This window comes from Montipora capricornis, chromosome 9, assembly GCF_036669925.1.
Source record: "Montipora capricornis isolate CH-2021 chromosome 9, ASM3666992v2, whole genome shotgun sequence".
NCBI classification, from domain to species: Eukaryota; Metazoa; Cnidaria; class Anthozoa; order Scleractinia; family Acroporidae; genus Montipora; species Montipora capricornis.
The window spans coordinates 25,133,992-25,153,662 of NC_090891.1; the positions used below are offsets into that span (position 1 = coordinate 25,133,992).

The following is a 19,671-nucleotide window of genomic DNA, read 5'->3' on the forward strand; positions in this document are numbered from 1 at the left end:
CATTTGGGACGTCCGTAGAGACATTACATTCTTCTACATTATCCTCGTCACTTCGATGCTCATTTGCAATAGCTTCTGCTTGATATCTCCGGAAATATTCGCCAGGTCCATACGCATGAGACGCCATTTTTTTATGCGTTCATTGAAATTTTCTATTCATCTCCCGCCTCGGCTTCTCCCAAGGCTTTCTTCGCTCAACTTTCTCAAATTTTGTCGCCTCTTCTCTCGTGCTCTTTTCTGCTTTTTATCCCGTTTGCTCGTCACTAATATGACTTCCAGGGTTCTATGTAGGATTTATCGTTTGGGGGAGAAGTCCCGAGTGGCCGAAGGCCACGAGCTTCCTAGGGGGGGTCCGGGGGCATGCTCCCCAGGAAATTTTTTGAAATGAATATGCGCTGAGATGCAATCTGGTGCATTTTGAGACACAATTTTGAGAAATGTTACAGCAGCATTTTATTTTATTTTTTAGTCGTGATCACGTTCTGACAATGTTAAACTGAGCTCTGATATTTGCTAACGTGAACAGAACAGTTACCCGACACGTCTAATTCCACAAATACTTATACATACTCGTTGACTTGTTAGTACGTCAATAAAATAAATAAACTCAACAACGGCACTTTCCCATTTCTTACCAATGCTCGTAACTACTGCAAAATTCTAGATAACTGTAAACCTGTAAATAAAAACTGACCGCGGTAGATGCGACTGTTAACTGACAATGCGTCTAATCGAGTGTGAAAAATACTGGTAAACAAATCATGGCAATTGATCTTTGGAAAATCTCCCTTATCAATTCAGGATCTAAATGTACTTTCCTTCTTTAAAAAGTTGAATTGAAATTGAATTGAATTACAAAGCCAGTTTGCGCTTCTTTACACTTTTGTAATCTGATGATCAACCACTGACTCCAGGACGTAATCTGACAACTGGTCAGGACCTTCGATGCAAATGCGCATAGTGTGTTTAAGTGCATCCGCACCGAGCCTACTGCGGAGCCTTGTTTCAATTAGCTTCATGGCGCTGAAGGAACGCTCAACAGTGGCTGTTGTCACCGGTAATACATTTGCAATCGCAGCTACCTTTGCCGCAAGTTCATGTGCACTGATCTCGTTGCGTCTGGATGATTTTTCCGGTATAGTTACTTATATACTGTAATGATAACAATATTTTTGGGGGGGAAGCTGGGCATTTTGGGGGGGGAAGCTTCTACCCCTCAAATACCCTAGATAGAACCCTGACTTCCCGCCAGAAAAACGCGAGTTGCCAAATGCAACGTTGCCACGCGATTTCCCACCAAGGAAAATTGCCCGAAAGCTCCCGTCCCCAGAGGCTCTCTTGCCTCCCCACCTCCACCCCGACAGTCTGTACGGGCGAACAAACGTACATGACGTCATAACAAAAATTTCTCGCATTGCTAGATTTATCAAAAAATCTTACCCATGGTGCTCCGCTGGCGCGCTTCGCGTCCCTGAGCCCCGCTATAAGTCAAGCAATATAAACATAGGGCACTGAGGACAGGTTCTGTGGAATTTGTTGTTTTTGTTGCTCTTGCATTGACCTCCTTGTGCCTTGCAGTGTAACAACAATTTTAGATTTTTCTACATTATGCAGTTTTTGTAAAATTGCTCAGAGGTTGAATAATTTTGAGAACATGGACATACACGTACATTCATTTATAATCAATCCTACGTTTGATAAGCTTCATGGTCTTGCGTCACATTCCAACCTCTCCGTGAACGTCCTTTCCAGCGCTAAGCGGCTGCGCGCATTTGCTTCGAGATGTGATTGGTTTGTTGGAATTTTTGCCTCTCTTGTCATTATCATGTTTATTGACTGACAGAACGCAGCACATACAAATATGGTCGCTCCCCTCTACAACGAACCGCCAATAAGTCATGTGACTTGAAGTATATGTCACAGTGATTGTTTAAAGAAGTTAAGGCTTTGCAACGTTTTCATAGCTACCAGATGCACGGGGCCTTCACGTGATTGATAAGGTGACAAACTCCTAGCCCTACAACAAGGTTTGCATGAAATTGGAAGTAAAGTGCATGTGGGCAATGCGTCACGAAACCTAGAACTTAATGAAAACAAAATAATTGGATTCATGACTGTGCTGAGCGTTGGAAACACGATAAAAGCAAAACTGTCAATCCAGTGGCAATGATCCTTGAGAAACAGTTCAGGTGAAAAGATTTCCAAAACTAATATTACGTAAGGCCATATCCAACAAACGAAAAACACGGCAACGATCAGGATGAACAAATACATGGTCTTTCTACGAGTCTTGTTCCTCCATTGTACTGGGTTGCTGCCCTGCGCGCTGGATTCTTGGATAGGCTTCCTTTGTAATACTCGCATGATACGTTGATACAAAATGATAATTGTACAAAGAGGTGCAAAAGTAGCAAAGATTATACCGACGGAGATAACAATTACGGTTGTTTTACCATTCCTCCAATATTTACAGTACGACAATTCACCGCCACTGTATACGCTGGAAAAAAAGAAGAAGGGAAAACAAGAGGACAGCGAGAACAGCCATGTTGTTGAAATTAAAACTGCTCTTAATTTTCTCGAGAGTAAGTAAACTTTGAAAGGATATACAGTTGCAACGAATCTGTCGACAGCGATCAAAACCAAGGAGCCAAGTGAGACTGAATATGATGCCATTCTCAGATACGATGACGTTTTGCAAGCATAAGTGACCATAGAAACTTCGTTGGCGCTTCCCTTGCTGATAAATATCTTTCCAGTCAAGAAAAATGGCCAAGTCATGAGACAAAATATAATATCAGATACCGCCATATTAACGTAATAATAGTTTGTACTTGTTCTGAGGACTGGCGTTCTGTACACTGCAGTAATAACGAAGATGTTGCCGACAATGGATGCCAAACTTATCACAGACAAGGTTGTGATGAAGAATGTAGAAACATCGAACGTGCATGCGGCATCATCTCTGTAATCTCTTTGTGAGGAGCTGTTCATGGTTTCCTGTAATGTGGAACTTTTGGAATTCTCATCTGTTGACCAAAAGTATCGAAGTTCATCAACAAGTGAATTTTCGTTTGGAGAACTTCGTTACAGGGATGGAGCAAGTGTTAAAAGACCAAAAACTGTTCGTCGTCAGGATGGGCTCCCTTTGTCTCTAAATGTATCTCTGAGTATGGTTTTAAGAGGGATTTACAAACGTGCGGTGCAATTAGTACGATTCTCTGATATTTCCAGAACGGAAGTTCTAATTATACGGAAATTAAAAAAAAAATACAAACTACAGATTTTGCGATAAATACTCTTAGTAATTTATGGATTAGCCAGTGTTTAAAACCCGTCCTTTCCTTTTGAAAATCTCCTTTGTTCATCAGTTGTTTTGTAACAGTTTTCTTTTTAAATTTTAATTTGTTCGAAGGAGAAAAATATAGGATTCGGCTCTGACTCTTCTTCTTTTTTTCTCGGAATTGAACTGGATTGTAACATTAAAAAGACACTGAGATACTGTGAACTTAATAGGAAATCTTTTGAGCAAAGTGTAGGCTACCCGTAGCCTTTTCAGGTTAGGCTTTGACTCTCCTCGCCGCTCAGTATAATTCTGACGCAGTGTTATACCGGAAGGACCTTGTCGAAGCCGGTGTAAAAAGTAATGGAAAGACTTTGTAAACGGGCTCTGGCCAGGAAGGGAGATAGGCTAAATGTGGAAACTGCGGAAGTTTGTTTCGCTTGTCAGGTGATAATTGACATAGGATCGGCTGACACAATTAACCTTCAAGGAAGGAAGGATTCGAGCAGTCAGTGACAGCTAACACCTCAGTCGAATCCTTACAGTATAATTATATAAAGTGTTGAGTATTGATCGGAAGCTAGTTGAGTAGCTCACGGTCTAGAAAAGTTTCTCTAAATTATTAAAACTTTTCCCAAGGAATTCGAAAATAATTGCCGTTTTGTCCAGTTCCCTGTTAAGATGTGACGAGAGCACTTTGAAGATGCCTCTTTCGTGACTTGGAGAACGACCCTGTTATGATGTAGCAATAGTCAATAAACGTGTTCGACCTTACACCAACTTCCTCGTTTTCCGATCACTTTCTCAATGTTGTGACCTTTCTGCTCCAAGAAATTCAAATGTAAGATGAGGTATGGTAAACGATCTTGGGGTTCAATATGTAGTAGGCGAAGTAGGCCATAAGTGCGACAGAAAGTCAAGTCAGATGCTCTAGTCAATCAAACTAGGCGGAAAAAAATCAGCCAGAGCAAATCTAAACAAGAAATAAACCTTGAACATTCGACATATAAATATTCGACGAGCGTACCTTCTTTTCTTTTTAAATCTTTTACTTCTGGGACAGCCGTCCCTGATGCTTCAGCAAACGTGTTTGTTCGCTTTCACAACCTTTCAGATGTTGCTCAATACACATAACAAGGCGTCTTCTCAGCAACAATTACCGCTGTTGCGGTGTGTTTTGATCTGCTCAAGTACGCTTTCGAGGGGACTGAAACTAGACACATGTCTTGACTTGAGCACACATATCAAAAAAAAAAAAAAAAACCGAAGCTTCCACCCCGAAAATGAAAATTAAAGAAAACTTGCCCAGCGAAAATAAAACGTGGGGGATGGATTCCTCAAACCTGAAAACCTGACTGCTATATTGTCTGTTCTAGTCTGTCACTTTACCACGAAAGACTTCAAGCGGGATCTTCAGGTACATGAATATTGGTCTTGGTGACATTCGCTTCATACATAAATCTCAGTCCACCAGTCGAAAACATCATTATATTGGAGCGAGAAAACTGAACCAAGCAATATATAGACGACTTTCACTGTTATGCGCTTTTTCAGGCAGTAAAATAAATTTAACGTGAAATGTAGTTAAATTTTGTTATCTTTATAGAAACTACTGAAACGATTTACTCTTACCATTGGATGGTAACGGCAAACAGCTAGCGTTTATTTCACAGCAATAAATGAGCGCGGGATAGCACTGAAAGCTCTCTTTCCCTTCGTAAAACTCCTGAATATATCTCACATAAAACCCTGTTTAATCTTTTATTATAAATTTCGAAAAATTAAATTATTTCATAGCGTGTTTAATTTATAGGTGAGGCACCTGCGGCTCTTTCGTACTTGACTAATAAACCTTGCACTGCATACAACTTTTAATAGGAGGAGTACTAAGATAATCGTCCCCCGTTTTAATTCAAAGTTTCTTATAAACTCTAGAAGCTATAGAGACGCTATCCTTTGGAACGCTATCTCGACTCATTTTACGGGCCAGCGCTAGCGTACTGATTTTTATCGTAAAGTGAAGAAGGATTTATATTTTAAGGAACTTGATTTTAGCCCACAGTCGGTCCAGACGCTGCCTAGACACTATCAAGATTTTAAATGCTTTTCAACATTTTATATTTTATGCCTTAATTGCTGCAGTCTATTTATTTAGATGTTAATATGTGAACTTTTGAATATCTATTAGCCTAGAAATTAATTATTTTCTCTTTTTTATCTTTTACTGTAGTAGTTGTGATCTGTAAGTAATGCTATCCGTATTTTAATATAGCTTCATATTGTAATTATTTTCACACGACCCCACAAGCTCTGAGCTTTAAACCCTATCGTGTTTAAACAAAGGACATGATGATGATGACGAGGTAAATTTTTTGTGATAGTGGAGCCAATATCAATACAATTTACCCTCTGGATTAAGATTCAAGTCAACAAATTATCGCTCCCATCGCCTGTATATTCCTTGCTTATATCAAGTACATCTAGTCATCCGGAGAAATCCTTGGCTATTGCTACGTCATAGCCTCGCTTGCATACACAAAAACAAAAGTTAAAAGTTAATGATTAACTTTTAACTGAGAAAAGCTGAGCTTGAAAATCTTGGTGGAAAACAACTTTTTTTTAAAAATTCACGTTTTCCGGTATTGGCAAACAGCAAAGCGGGCAAAATTATTATCATTTAACCTTCAACCTTCCTGTCCATAACATAATTCGGTGGTAAAAGTACTGGACAACAAGGGAATTCATCAGTTTGATGTTTGGTAGTTCCTAAATTTATAGCAGTCGTGGACCGACCGAGTTTTGATGAATTCTGACCTACAACAGGATGACACATGCTTAAAAGTGCGTTGGTAAATGAAAATATCACATCCTAGAGTTAAAGAATTGCAGCGAAAATCAATTGCCTCAATGAAAAGAAATTAAACCTACCTGCACCAGATCATTCCAGTTAAATCTGGAACGGGTTCTACAAACGTATCACTGACAGAGCAAGATTGCGTGTCACACCTTCGAAAATCCGATCTTGGTGATCGAAAAAAAAAACGTCATTGATATAATACACCTTAATTTACATATTCTTATTTAAGCCAATACATGGGAGTACAGCTTACATGATAGGTCTCAGTCTTAAAGGGGGTTGTAAGCATAAATGTCTACGTAGTGTTTTTTTCATGTAAAAAAATAAGTCACAGGTTCTTAGAAGGAAAAAGAGCGCACTCTATTAAAGGTGCATAAAAATACGAATTTGTGTTAATTTTACAACCCGGGCTATAGGTACAATTCCAAAATTAAGCCTAAAGGACTATATTTTTCATTAGAGTTTCAAAATCACCTGGGCTGTTGTAGAGGCAAATTTGTGTCGCAATTTTTCAACGTGAGTATGATTAACTTAGTAGAAGTTAACAAGAGATTATTGATGATCAATGCTCTTGAACAATTGGAATAGAACAGAGTGACCTGAATACCACAACACCATTTATACCGATTCCATTCAATTTACTTTGTATTAAAACAACTCCCTATAACACAGGTCCCCTCTCCCCGGGGGGTGGGGCTTTTATTTGCAGATGTAGGAAAGGGCATACATATATTTTCGGAATATGAGTTACGTTATCTTAAAAAAGGACTGTATTGCAAGAGCGTGCGAGTTGCTGGAGAAATAACCATTCATGTCAGTAAAACGACAGGAAACAACATCAGGGTGTACATTATCATGATCATTATCGTGATCAATGACAAATATTCATTTCCTTTGCGACTATAGAGCCATTATCTGGAAATGTAGGCCCCTGGCATTACAGGACATTGGTTTATTTCAATAGTTATATTTATCCTCAGAATTTCTCTGTGCAACTCTATTCTAATTTTTATGCGATGTTTGGGGGATATTTTAAAATGCCAAGTTGAATGAAAAATCTGCTCGTATATTGAGCTGAACTTGGAACGTATGTAACAGAACTGTTAACTGACTCATGGCCGAATTCATCGCCGATCCCATTTTGTCCTTTTTTAGCCACCGGGCATTCCCAGGTTCTACCTGCGAGCGTTTTTCATTCAAAAGTTTTTGTCCGAGATAACCTGGCTTCTGGATGCAAACTCCTAATAGTCCATATGTTCAAAAACAAAAGCAAAATCAACATGCCTGGGAACAATAATGAAAATCTTATCTAGCATTACTGCATTAACTTAAATGAAGTTCATCACGATCTTTACTCAAGACATATCTTTGTAAAATATCAACACTTTTGGCTTTGCTAGCTTTTTACCATGATGCATCGTTCTTTCGGCGAGAATGAACTCCGAAGCGACCGGAATGCTTTCTGGTGGAGCCTCGCCTCCAGCTGGAGTCATTGAAAATGCAGTGACGAACGATCCAATCTTAATGTTTTGAACTTGCATTGTTTCTTGCACTTCAACCTCTGCTTTCAGCGGTTCGAATCCATCCCTCGACCTATCACTAAACTTAGATTCTTTGATCATTGTCAAATTTTATAGGTTTTTGGAGTTCAGGTAATTCTCACGAATGTTTAATATCCGAAATGCGGTATTAGCTGTAATCTAAATTTAATTTTGTAAAAACTTAATAAAAGACGTTTCGGCGTCCTCATGACACCATTTTCAAGAATAAAACGATCAGAGACTATTAACATATTGAATAAGTAATTAAGCAGTGTCACTTAAATAGTTAGGTGCCGATTGAATGCGATTGAATGTTAAGAGATGGTGACAAGTCTCTGATTAGTAACATTTTATTTACTAAACTATCGAACGTATTGTGGTTATACTTTTTATAATAAGAACTGAAAACCATTTGTCAAAGTCTTTCGGGACAATACAGTCGTTGCAAATGGAAGATTACTGGTTCTTATGTTCATCCAATCGCTGGATGGTGTAAATGCCTTAGTGTATAACCGATATAACACTCAAGTCACATTGACAATAGGCGGTTTTTCCCTGAATAGTAAAAGCCACGCAATGAAATCACCCTTTTCCCCAAATTTCCTCATTATTTTTTCTCGTAATCTCGAACGCTTCGTACTTTTACGCACGAATAAGAGGGATTTTGCACCGAGTTTACTACTAACGGGAAACGTCACACTAAAAATTGCGTAATTTTGCCGAAGGTGGAAGCAACTTGTTAACTTTGATATAAGCTCATTTCTTTCTTGTTAGTTACAGGAATCAAGTAACTTCTTAAAAGAGAGGAGCGAGTTACAATAAGTGAATTACCATACTTTTCTGAAAACCAGCAGCTTGGCGTTTCCCGTTTGCCGTTTCACGTTCACGCGATAATAAATCTGTTCTCGATAAACAACAATGTTCGCAGCAATTTCATGTGTTTGGGCTACCAGTTTTTAGATTTCGCCCACGTTACGAGAGTTATTTCATCTGGATTTCTTATGAGCGCGCGGTCCCGCCGATTTCGCACCAAACTGACGCATGACAGGGTGTAGTCCTTGAAATAACTTTGCAATAGGAAACAGAGCTCCAGAATAGGGCCAAATATGAAGGATTCGCTTTCTTACCTTACATTCTCTTGTCCCGTTTGGCTCTGAAGAAAAGAGAAAACGTTGTACTGATGCGGAGACTGTGGTGTAACGATAAGCGAATCTGACTCCCGAACCAACGGTCACTGGTTGCAGGCCTACAGTTGTAGCTCTGTCATTGAGTAACAGTTGTTTCCTTAGTCATGAAACTTTCTTAATTACACAGTTGCATACGTGTGTAACAGGTGTATAAATGACTATTTTGATAGCTTGCCCTAATTCTTCAGAATAAGCTGTTTTTAGTACCAAATATTTATTCAGCCCCATTTTTTTAATCTGTTGAGACATAAATTTGGTCCAAGAACCACTCGTTTCGAGTATCATCAATCTACCGATAAAAAATAATAGTCAAGAAAATATATTTCCTTAAGATGTTAGCAGTTCCGGGTTGTAAAATCCAGTTTCCGTAACAGCGGATAAAAATCTCTAAGGGCTCAGGGTTTGGGAAATTACCTAAAAAAAACTTGCCAAGAAAATCTCTTTCTTGGTCCTTTTAAAGCAAATATGCCGTTAAAACTTCAAATTTAATCCAGTGACCACCGGCTGTCTCCAGGACGACTAAAGTTTTGGTTGATTTTCTTCATTTTACTGTAAATGGAATGAAGGGCACAGTCTATAATGACTTTTTCGATCAGTCACTCAGCGAGGTCGAAAATGGGCTTAATTATTTGTATGGACCTCTGGTGAATTATTTGTTTAAAAAAATAGCTATTCAACTCTCATTTCATGGATAATATTTATCCACAATCATGACTTAACAGGACAAACATCACGAAGACATCATTCCTTGACCAAATTTTCTTGAGTTTGTATAAAGATTCAATTCAGCTTGTTGGTATCTTTGCTAGGTAAGAAAGAATTCTCTGGAGCGTATTCACACTATCCTCACAATCAGAATATTAAGGTGGCTCTAAATCCGCTCCAGAAAATTCTTTCTATATTTGCACCTTAGTCTGCTGATCACTTTTCAGAAATCAAATAGAGCCCACTGAGTTCGTATTTTAGATATAATATAGATTTAGCCAAGCCTAAAAGCAGAGCTCCTATTTCTAACCCCAGAAAGCAATATAGTGTATATGGAAATAATTATGCTTCTGCATTAAGTACAAAATCAATCGTCATTAGTGTATACAGTTCAAGTTACAGTGATCAAACACCTCTGAGCTGACAGCAGTTGAACAAACAAGCCTTGCAAACAATAACCAACAATTTTAATCAACAACTAAAACTGAAATTACATGTTCACTAATCTCTTTCACAACATTTTCCGCCGTTGACTGATAATCTTTACACCCTCTCTCTTCAGTTTAGAACGTCAGCAAAAATCTAGTATTTTTTGCTGTTGTTCTAAACTGAAGAGAGAGCGTGTAAATGTAATCTCTGACGGTTGAGCGTGCGAATAAGACAGAAATTGATATTTCTACGGCACGGGAATAGAGGGGTCTGCACGATTGGTGCAAGGCATGATGGGTGTCAGGTTGTCTGTAAAGTGTTTGTTCATCACGTGGTGAGCCTTTCTAGGCCTGCATCAGTCCGTGTAACTTTTGTTTCTTTTAATGATTTACTATTGTTTTGTAACTAGAGACCCTTTTAACCACTGAGGGATCGTGGCACCCCAGTGGTTCGGGGAATACGATTCCAGTTTTTTTTTTTTTGGTTTTTCGTAACCGGCGGTGTCACAGGGAATCGCTTTCCTGTAGATAGTTAGTTGTTGTTATAGTTTCGCATGAAGGTGGTTCATGCCTGCTGCTGGTGCGAGGCCAAAAGAAACCAAAATAAACCTAATGAATTGCATTTGTCTGTGTAGTAAAGTTGAAATAGATTATCAGTGTGACGAAATGTGGTTATCTGCTAACTGCATTAACATGATAAGATTTTGTTAATAGAATACATTGCACATATATATATATATATATATATATATATGTGTGGACCTTTTGTCCACTGCATTAAAAAAAATATCAGTGACGGGAGGTGTATTTGCCTAACAACAGGTAACCAAGTGTTTCTCGCTATTTTATATTCTGGATTCGCCTGACACCGCGGCAAAATGAGTGCGCAGGCTTGAGCCACGCGCGAATCGTTTCCACGCGCGAGGGACTGGTACCAATTAAATTTGCAATAGAAACAACAGCGCGGCAAAATGGCGGCAATTTAAATTCTCTGTGTTTGTTTTCATTTTGCGATGATAAGGACAACACTACTTTGATAAGGTTTAAATTTTGAAGAGAGCTTCCTGAAACACTAATCTTCCGTGTGTCTTTTCAAACCAAAAAACTATAGTTCAAACCAGGAGAATTTTACCTTGCATTCGAGCGCTAGAGCAAAAGGACGAAGATCGTAAGGTTATTCGTCGCGATGGTCTCTGCGTTAGTAAACCTCTGGGGGGGGAAAACTGTGCACTGAGAAGGAAAACGACGGGTAAACATCTTTGCAAGGGCAGAATGATAATTCCTTCTGCGAAGATGGCTTATGTTGCTCCTGTTGAATGAGGAAATCGTCTGTTTGTTTCATTGGAATCATTTGAAAGTGAGAAGTAAGCTTAAGTTCTTTTCATGCCCGCATCCCACTCATTCGGCAACTTGGATAAGTCACTTACCTGCCCTCCATTCTCATATTTTACAACACTAGTTACTTTTACAAGAGCGAGGCAATAAAATAAAGAAAATAAGTCTTAATTTTAAGAGAGGATCAAAAAAGTTTTGAAACTAAGTATAAATTTGACTCCAATGCTACTTGATGTTTCCCTTTTACTTGGAGTTTGGTAGTGGTCTATTGTTGAAAATATTTTTCCAGTATTTTTCCTGCAGCTGGCTGGTAACTGTAATTTTTTTCTCCAGCTTTGTCGATCACCTTGTAGAGCCTTGCTGGGATGAGGGTGGGGAGACATGAGAATCATGATAATGAAATAAGAAACCATTCACCTGCATGTGTTTGAAAAATACTGATTTCACTTTTGCATGCATTGCACCAGCAAAAATCCAGGCTAAATTTTGCACTGTGTGTAAAGATACTGAGAGAGGAATGTAATCATACATCCAGCAAGACTAGAGGCATTCTGCTTCATACTCTAACATTTAATTAGGCACAACTGATCCAGTTTCACTACCCATTGATAGACCCACAATGGCTCTATCTGATTTCTTTTCAACAACAACAACCACAACAACTACTATGGTATGTGTTACCACAAAACACAATATACAGTAACTCAAATATCTCTCTAATTTTATTGTTGTAAGTACCGTATATTCATTATTAAGACTATTACAAGTAGGAGCATTCTCAGAAGTTAATATCCAAACCCATGCTCAGCAAGAGGCAAGAGAAAGACTAGAATAACATACAGCTGTATTAATGAAAGTAAGACAGTTTACTTGAATTAAAAAACCAAATTATATTTGCTTGCTCAAACATTGACTTAGAAGGTGTGGCAAGTAAATAATTATCGTCCCTTTTCTAGACGATTTTGAAGAGCTGTTTGGAAACCATCTTGTATTAATCACTGACATGCTCACATCTGTGATGTTTAATTTGCAGTAATACTGTTGTCATCATGCAGGATCTCATGCAGGAAAAAATGAGAGATGAATAACAACCCTGGCTTTTTTCATCACAAAACCAATAAAATATTCAATGCTGAAATCCTCATCACAATCTCTGAAAACAATCTGGAATGTTGCTTGCCATGCATGGTTTGACCAGATCAGCACACACACACCAGGAAGAGTTTTAGACTTAAGCACTGGAATAAGAATAAATGACATGTTTAAGAAACAACAGGAAACTGATCAAAGTAAAACAATGATATTATTATCACTTGGTCATTTTCATGCACAGATGTCACTTGAGATACTTAAAAAAAACATGGAAATCTGTGCCCTATTTGTAAAGATCCCTTTATAAAAAAACTAAACAACTTAACTGACTTCCTTAATAAGAGGTTTTGTCTAACAATGCAAATAAAAACAGTTGCTCACATCTTGAAAGTAATGACAGTCAAAATGACAGCCAGCCAGATATCAACACTTTCCACAAGATTTCTTCAGGTCAGATGACTGGGACAATGAAATCAACAGAAATCTAGAGATCAATTAAATTTAATCATACCACAACCTGGTGTGTCCTGCAAAGCAACAAAGAGCTGGAAAAGAAAGAGCATCACCATCCAGCATACAAACCATTGCTCTTGCTGTGGAGAACCAGGTCACAGAAAAATCCATGGCTCTCGTATCACATGTCAGAGGTTAAAACTTCTGTTTTGTCAAAACCCTCCGCGTTTTTAGAGGAATTGCCCTTGGGCGAAAAGCAGTAAACGAAAAATGTCTTCAACGGTGTGACCGAAACACGAGCAAACATGGTTTGGCAAAGATAACTTCCATGGAAACGACATAAACAAATAAATGTTTCATGCCTAAAATAAGCTTACCTCTTTTGGCTTTCTCGTTGGAAACAACTCGGAACTACTGTTTAGTTTTTCTGTCGAGTCGCTGTTGAGCGTGAGATCTTGATCATCAAAAGGTCCAATAGAACTTTTCCTTCTCCGCCGAATAAACTCAAATACAAAGAGCTCAAAAGCTCGAATCAAATGAATCAAATGTGTTCGAAGAGGAGCATGCGCACTCATTTTGCCGCAGTGTCGATTCGCCTACATTATAGCTATGTAAACAAACGTTTATAGGTTTTAGCATATATACTATCTTGGAACAAAAAATAATTAAAATGACTCTATTTACTCCTGTGGCCATCGACCATTTTTGTCGATGCCTTCAGCTCTGTACTTTGTTAACAGGGTTCCGATGCCCGCTCGAGATCTCCTTTTTTGCCAGGTTCAAAAGCTATGAAAAACAAATCAGTTTTTAAACATCCTGTTTCTACGTAAATGTTACTTATTTTAAGTAATCAGTTGAAAGGTATATGCTGAAGCACGGGAATTGGTGTTACGTTAATACTTGGATTCTCATAACATCGTTTTCCGCTGAAACACGTCGACCTTTGCACCAAGGTGAAGATTTAGGAGTGAAGCAATGAAATGTTTGCTTCAGTGCCCCTGAAAATCTCGAGCTAGTTACAAATAGAATAACAGGATTAGCAACGGTGCTTAGAGAAGGAAACAGGTAGAAAAACAATAACACAAATACCTTACAGCTGTTTTTCGGGAACAATGACTTTGGAAAGGTTTTGTGGAGTACGATATACACACAGAGAGGTGTCCAGCAGATCACAAAGCAACTAAATATCAATGCGAAAACTTTCATTACAACTCGATTTTGTTGATGATTCCTTGTTCTCTGAATCTCTCTCTGTTCCCCATTAACCCCTGTTCTCGCCTGCCGTAGGCTCTTCATTATTCTCAAATAGAGGAAAACCATCGTTGTAAAAGGCATGACATATAATAGTAAAAAACCTGCAGCATAGAATACAGATTTTTCAATTTCGTTCCATGCAACGAAAGTTCTGCAAACAGTCTGGTGATCAACCTCAATCACTTCACTGGCGATAAAGAAAGGAAAGGAGAGAAATTGAGGGAAAATCCAAGTTAAAGACACGAGAATAAATCGTGATCGTCTAGTAATCAATATCGACTGAAAGGGTAGGACTATAGCAATATATCTGTCCACAACGATCAACAGTAAACTCTCAACAGAGACAGCTTGCGATATAGCTCTGGAGAAATGTCCGATTTTACATGCGAAGGTAGCCGTGGATCCACCAATCACTAGCGTTCTTGAAAGTAAACCCTCAGTTGCCGCGAGTGGCCAGTTTGTTGCAGAAGATAGCAGATCAGAGATCGCCATGTTGACTATGAGGTAGTTGGTACTTGTTCTGAGGCTTGAGGTCTTTAGAAACGTCACTACTATCATGATGTTACCTACAAACGATGCAATGCATAGAAAAAAAATCGAAGAGGCGATCAACCCGGATGCAGTTTGAGAACACTCATGCAAATCGTTCACGCTGGAGTTATTCATCTTTTTCAGGTTGTGCCTTGGAATTGGAATGTTTTACAAAGTTACCTTCAGCGCATGGCCCTCTATATCTCGTCATGGATATTTACTGACCTGCCAGTCATTTAAATGTCAATTTAATTCCTGAACATCCCGGTATTGCACCGGTTTTTTTTTCTTTGGGCATGTATCTTGGTTTTTTTCCTGTTGGCATTTGATGCAAAACATTGTAAACTTTAACTACCGGTAAGTAATCCAGCGGTTAGAGAAAAACAAAAATATTAAGCTAATTCCTGTGGCCATTTTATTTGGACTGAAATGTAAATTATGTCAATCTTCACTGACCTTATACCGTTGTTTGTGTTTGTGCCGTGCTGTTCTAAGTAGTTTGAGAACACAAATAAAATTGATGCAATCTTTTGTTTGTTTTGTGTCGATATGATCACGTACGCAAAAACGGAAAACCAAGAAAAAGGAAAAAGAGAAGGAAAAAGGGCAATTATACATTACTTCTCCGCGAAAGAAGGAATATATTTGGCACTCTCTATCTTTGCCTAGAATAGCGCTTTGGCCATCAAAGCGATCAGTTTCAGCTGTTTATAGCCCAGGCATCTACGATTTCCGCAACCTTATACGTCTTTTTTCTTTGTCAATGTTATCACACGAATGAAAAATAAAGTACTGGTGTGCTGCGTTGATTCAATTTTCTTAGGAACAATTGAATGAGTTAGAAGGAAACAGAAGTCGGAACCAAGCTTTGCTGGTATTGGCCTTGTTTAGCATGGTCACCTGTCAAGGGTATCGTATTTCTTGGTGACTTTATTTCTTATGCTAGATTGTACCAATGTTGCTTACAGGTTTCCGGGAACACACGAAATTAAAAAAAACCATAAGCCACACATTTACTTTACAATATTCGATAATGTCATTGCTGCCTATGATAACACCACTGAAAGACAAAGAAAAGCATCATCAAGAATATCTAATTCATTTCAAACCAGAGGGTTGTTGTTCTGAAAACGGATTGTACATTTTTAAAACTTAAAATAAATAGCAACAAAATTGCGTTAAAACGTTCGACTTCACATATTAGTGCTCTACTTTTCTAGATTATAGGACTATAGAAACACAGACTAGAGGAAAGCCTAGCTGAGATATCATTGAAGTACTTATCGATCGAAGGTCGAAAAGGCACCGGGGGATGCCATCAAAATACAAACACAGGTAGGCATGTTGCATTTTACCAGCGGTAAATATTTGAATATTCCAGTTCGTGTTTACAGATTCATTAATGCATGAAGAAAGCCAGGGAAATGGGATTCGAAATAGCATTGTGAGCACAATGTGACAGATTGAGGGTGCTGATTGTCACATGTATTTGCACCATAAATTGAAATGCGAACGGAACAAGTATAGGCGTAACTTACAGGTCTCATGGCCAGAGAAAACGAGGTTAACGGGATACTTATTACGTTTGTCGGCAATTGAATCGAGCATAAGAGCAGACAATGAAAGGGCCGTTTTGTGGAATACTACTCACGTAAAGGTTAAAAATAATTGCAGAGATTAAGCATGGCTTTTACGCAATGGCGAACGTCCACATAGTATCTCTATGACCTTATTATTTCTTAACACATGGGGGATGATGGATACTATCACAGGCTAAGAACAATTAGCACGACAAGTTTACCAATAAGCAAAATTTACTGCCGTGGGAACCTCGACTGTCCTGGTTTTCAAATGCACAATTTAACTGAAAAAAACCTAATTTGTAGTGAAATCACTATCATTAAAATGACAATCAACAGCCTAACATCAGTTGCCGTATTGTACTCCCTTTTTAATCACACGCGACGTTTTCACACGGTCTCCTCCTATAAAATGAAAAGGAAAATGTTGAAAAAGAGGGCACACAGGCACGATCATCCAAGCATTTAAAATTATTTTCGATGATTTTCATCCCTAATTTTCCTGCTATACTAGGAAATCTGCAAGAATTCGTGAGTTGAAGATCTACGCCAGCCAATATCTCGCATATTAACGCAATCCGATTATGAACCTACTGTCCTGACGTGTTTGGGCCGACAGCGCAATAAAACTGGATTGTATGGTCCACTCACGAAACAACTCTTGTTTGATTAGAAGTGGAGAAAATTTGCATCGAAATACGTATTACTTCAAAGCAGCTGCGATAAAAATGAAAAAGAGGGCACACAGGCACGATCATCCAAGCATTTAAAATTATTTTCGATGATTTTCATCCCTAATTTTCCTGCTATACTAGGAAATCTGCAAGAATTCGTGAGTTGAAGATCTACGCCAGCCAATATCTCGCATATTAACGCAATCCGATTATGAACCTACTGTCCTGACGTATTTGGGCCGACAGCGCAATAAAACTGGATTGTATGGTCCACTCACGAAACAACTCTTGTTTGATTAGAAGTGGTGAAAATTTGCATCGAAATACGTATTACTTCAAAGCAGCTGCGATAAAAATGAAAAAGAGGGCACACAGGCACGATCATCCAAGCATTTAAAATTATTTTCGATGATTTTCATCCCTAATTTTCCTGCTATACTAGGAAATCTGCAAGAATTACTTCAAAGCAGCTGCCATAAGGCCGAGCAACAATATTTCTGTTTCAACTCTTGTTAGTTGCCCGTGACATGAGTGAAAAAGTCATCACCATTTTATTAAATTAATGGAGTTTCCTTCGTAAAATCGTACGTGACAACATAAAGGCACCTTTTGATATGCCGATCGATAGCTTAGACAGAAGCGACCAGCTTCCAAATCCTCCTACTGCAGTTTGCGGATTAAAATCCAAGTGCTCCTTTGTTTTAACCTCTCGTCATGCAGTGATCCGTTGACACGTGCTTTATCTCTCTGACTTATTTGATCCAATATTTGAAGAAATTATGAAATATTCTACTAAAATGGCTCTTTTATTTTATGCATTTTTAATCTATTTCAGCATTGTTTGTTGCCTGCTTTTTCACTCTTCCTTTAAAATTTAGCTTCCTCTCGCTAGTATCCCCAGTTAAAAGAGTGGGCTTTCAAGTGGAATAGATTTTGGAACTTTCGCCGCCTTTCTCTGAAGTGGAACAGAAAAAGGGGTTTATCAACTTGGTTTATACCAGTATGGTAAATAGACCACCGTAGAGAAATTTGAAAGCTGACGTTTCGAGCGTTAGACCTTCGTCGTAGCGAAAGGTTAATTTCTCTGTTTCATTTCCGACGCAGCACCACGGTTTATTCAAAAACTAAACACTCAAGTTTCTCCTTTCTCTGTAGTAGCCTGTTTCTCGAAAGTTGCGAAAAGGCATTTACGAAACTGCAACCGCTTGTTTTAATAAGCTGGTCCGTAAACATATTTAGCAAAATGCACATCTACCGTCTTACATGTATGCGTCTATAGTCATCTCTACATTTGTTAGGCTTAACGGTCTTGCGTCACATTTCAACCTCGTTGTGAATTTGCTTTCCTGCGCCCACAGGTACCCCAAGCTCGATATCTGAGCAGCTCTTTATATGATGACCTTTGCATTGTTACGTATGGGGAAAATAACGATTGTTTCTGTGACCTATGAAAATGTAGCGATTTAAATAAAAATCGTCTTACCTTACTTTAGTTGAGTGTTTTTTCCCTCCTGTGTGGTCTTTGAGCCGATTTACGGCCATTCCTGTCAGTTTTAGAGGAACCGGTTTGCTCCCTCTAATATACTAACCAAGGTTGGGTACTCTCACGAAGCAGTCGATCCGATCCGCCGAAGGAAAACAGCCGTAAATTCTCTCCAGCCGCTCCAGTCGCCTCGAAATTCCGGGTAGAGCACGGACGATAGTCAGGAGCCCATCTGGAGAGTGCAACTTCTATACAACGTCTGTAAAACGGCGTTTTCACAAGTAGGTTTATTTTTAGACTAGCCCTGTCCGCGAATTAGGTCAAAAAACAAAGGCAGTTCCGGTTCGGTGACCCTATGACGTTAGCTTAATTTCTTGTAATTGGTCATCGGGCTCTTGTGGGAGTCTCATTAGCGGGAAATTCAATCTAAAAATAACCTTACTTTTGAAAACGCCGTTGCACGAAAATAGGTAAGTTGCACGCTCCGGGTGATGGGCTCCTGCGATAGTTAATTTTTCCTTCCGTGGTCTTTGCTTGGCGTCGAATCTTCACAGAGGCCGAATAAAACGTTGGCAATCTCTGAAAACTTTCCCGTTTTAGCCATCGAGAGAGGCTTTGTTCAAACTTCGCGTTACCCCAACGATCAAAAGTTAGCTTAGCGACCCGGCCAGAGACTCCACTCCGGGCTAGAGACAGCCCTTTGCTCCCATCAAAAATCACTTCCTTGAATTCACTTCCTTGAAATCCTACAGCTAAAGTCTTTCTTTAGTTTCACAGATGAACAACAACGAGTATTGAGAACTGCCGGGTACGAGGATATTAATTTTTGATGGGAGGAAAGGACTGTCTCTAACCCGGAGTGGAGTCTCTGGCCGGGTCGCTAAGCTAACTTTTGATCTTCGGGGTAACGCGAAGTTTGAACAAAGCCTCTCTCGATGGCTAAAACGGGAAAGTTTTCAGAGATTGCCAACGTTTTATTCGGCCTCTGTGAAGATTCGACGCCAAGCAAAGACCACGGAAGGAAAAATTTACTATCGTCCATGCTCTACCCGGAATTTCGAGGCGACTGGAGCGGCTGGAGAATTTACGGCTGTTTTCCTTCGGCGGATCGGATCGACTGCTTCGTGAGAGTACCCAACCTTGGTTAGTATATTAGAGGGAGCAAACCGGTTCCTCTAAAACTGACAGGAATGGCCGTAAATCGGCTCAAAGACCACACAGGAGGGAAAAAACACTCAACTAAAGTAAGGTAAGACGATTTTTATTTA

At 39.1% G+C, this 19,671-nt stretch overlaps 2 protein-coding genes and 1 long non-coding RNA gene across 9 annotated transcripts in view; 1 reads left to right on the plus strand and 2 right to left on the minus strand.

Moving 5' to 3' along the window:
• Positions 1-1,516: 1,516 nt before the first annotated feature.
• On the minus strand, positions 1,517-8,939 carry LOC138015542 (substance-K receptor-like). 5 transcript variants are annotated; one of them, XM_068862608.1, is made up of 4 exons: positions 8,809-8,899; positions 6,212-6,304; positions 4,311-4,496; positions 1,517-3,029 (listed from the first exon to the last, which is right to left on the minus strand). In XM_068862608.1, the coding sequence occupies exon 4, from the start codon at positions 2,992-2,994 to the stop codon at positions 1,918-1,920; it is 1,077 nt and encodes a 358-aa protein (XP_068718709.1). In that variant the 5' UTR covers positions 2,995-3,029; positions 4,311-4,496; positions 6,212-6,304; positions 8,809-8,899; the 3' UTR covers positions 1,517-1,917. The 5 variants fall into 5 exon arrangements, with proteins under 5 accessions (XP_068718709.1, XP_068718710.1, XP_068718712.1 ...); XM_068862609.1 differs by lacking the exon at positions 4,311-4,496; XM_068862611.1 differs by lacking the exons at positions 6,212-6,304; positions 8,809-8,899 and adding an exon at positions 4,916-4,991.
• A 3,097-nt stretch (positions 8,940-12,036) lies between these two features.
• LOC138016137 (substance-K receptor-like) lies at positions 12,037-15,018 on the minus strand. 3 transcript variants are annotated; one of them, XM_068863322.1, is made up of 3 exons: positions 13,011-15,018; positions 12,810-12,887; positions 12,037-12,574 (listed from the first exon to the last, which is right to left on the minus strand). In XM_068863322.1, exon 1 carries the CDS (start codon positions 14,799-14,801, stop codon positions 13,770-13,772), a length of 1,032 nt encoding a protein of 343 aa, XP_068719423.1. In that variant the 5' UTR covers positions 14,802-15,018; the 3' UTR covers positions 12,037-12,574; positions 12,810-12,887; positions 13,011-13,769. The 3 variants fall into 3 exon arrangements, with proteins under 3 accessions (XP_068719423.1, XP_068719422.1, XP_068719424.1); XM_068863321.1 differs by having other exon boundaries at positions 12,810-12,912; XM_068863323.1 differs by lacking the exon at positions 12,810-12,887.
• Positions 15,019-15,603: 585 nt separating this feature from the next.
• The window catches only part of LOC138016138 (uncharacterized), a 7,109-nt gene continuing 3,041 nt past the window's right edge, over positions 15,604-19,671 (plus strand). Inside the window, exon 1 of the long non-coding RNA XR_011125740.1 lies at positions 15,604-16,001. This is a non-coding gene — a long non-coding RNA (uncharacterized lncRNA). The remainder of the gene's footprint in view (positions 16,002-19,671) is intronic.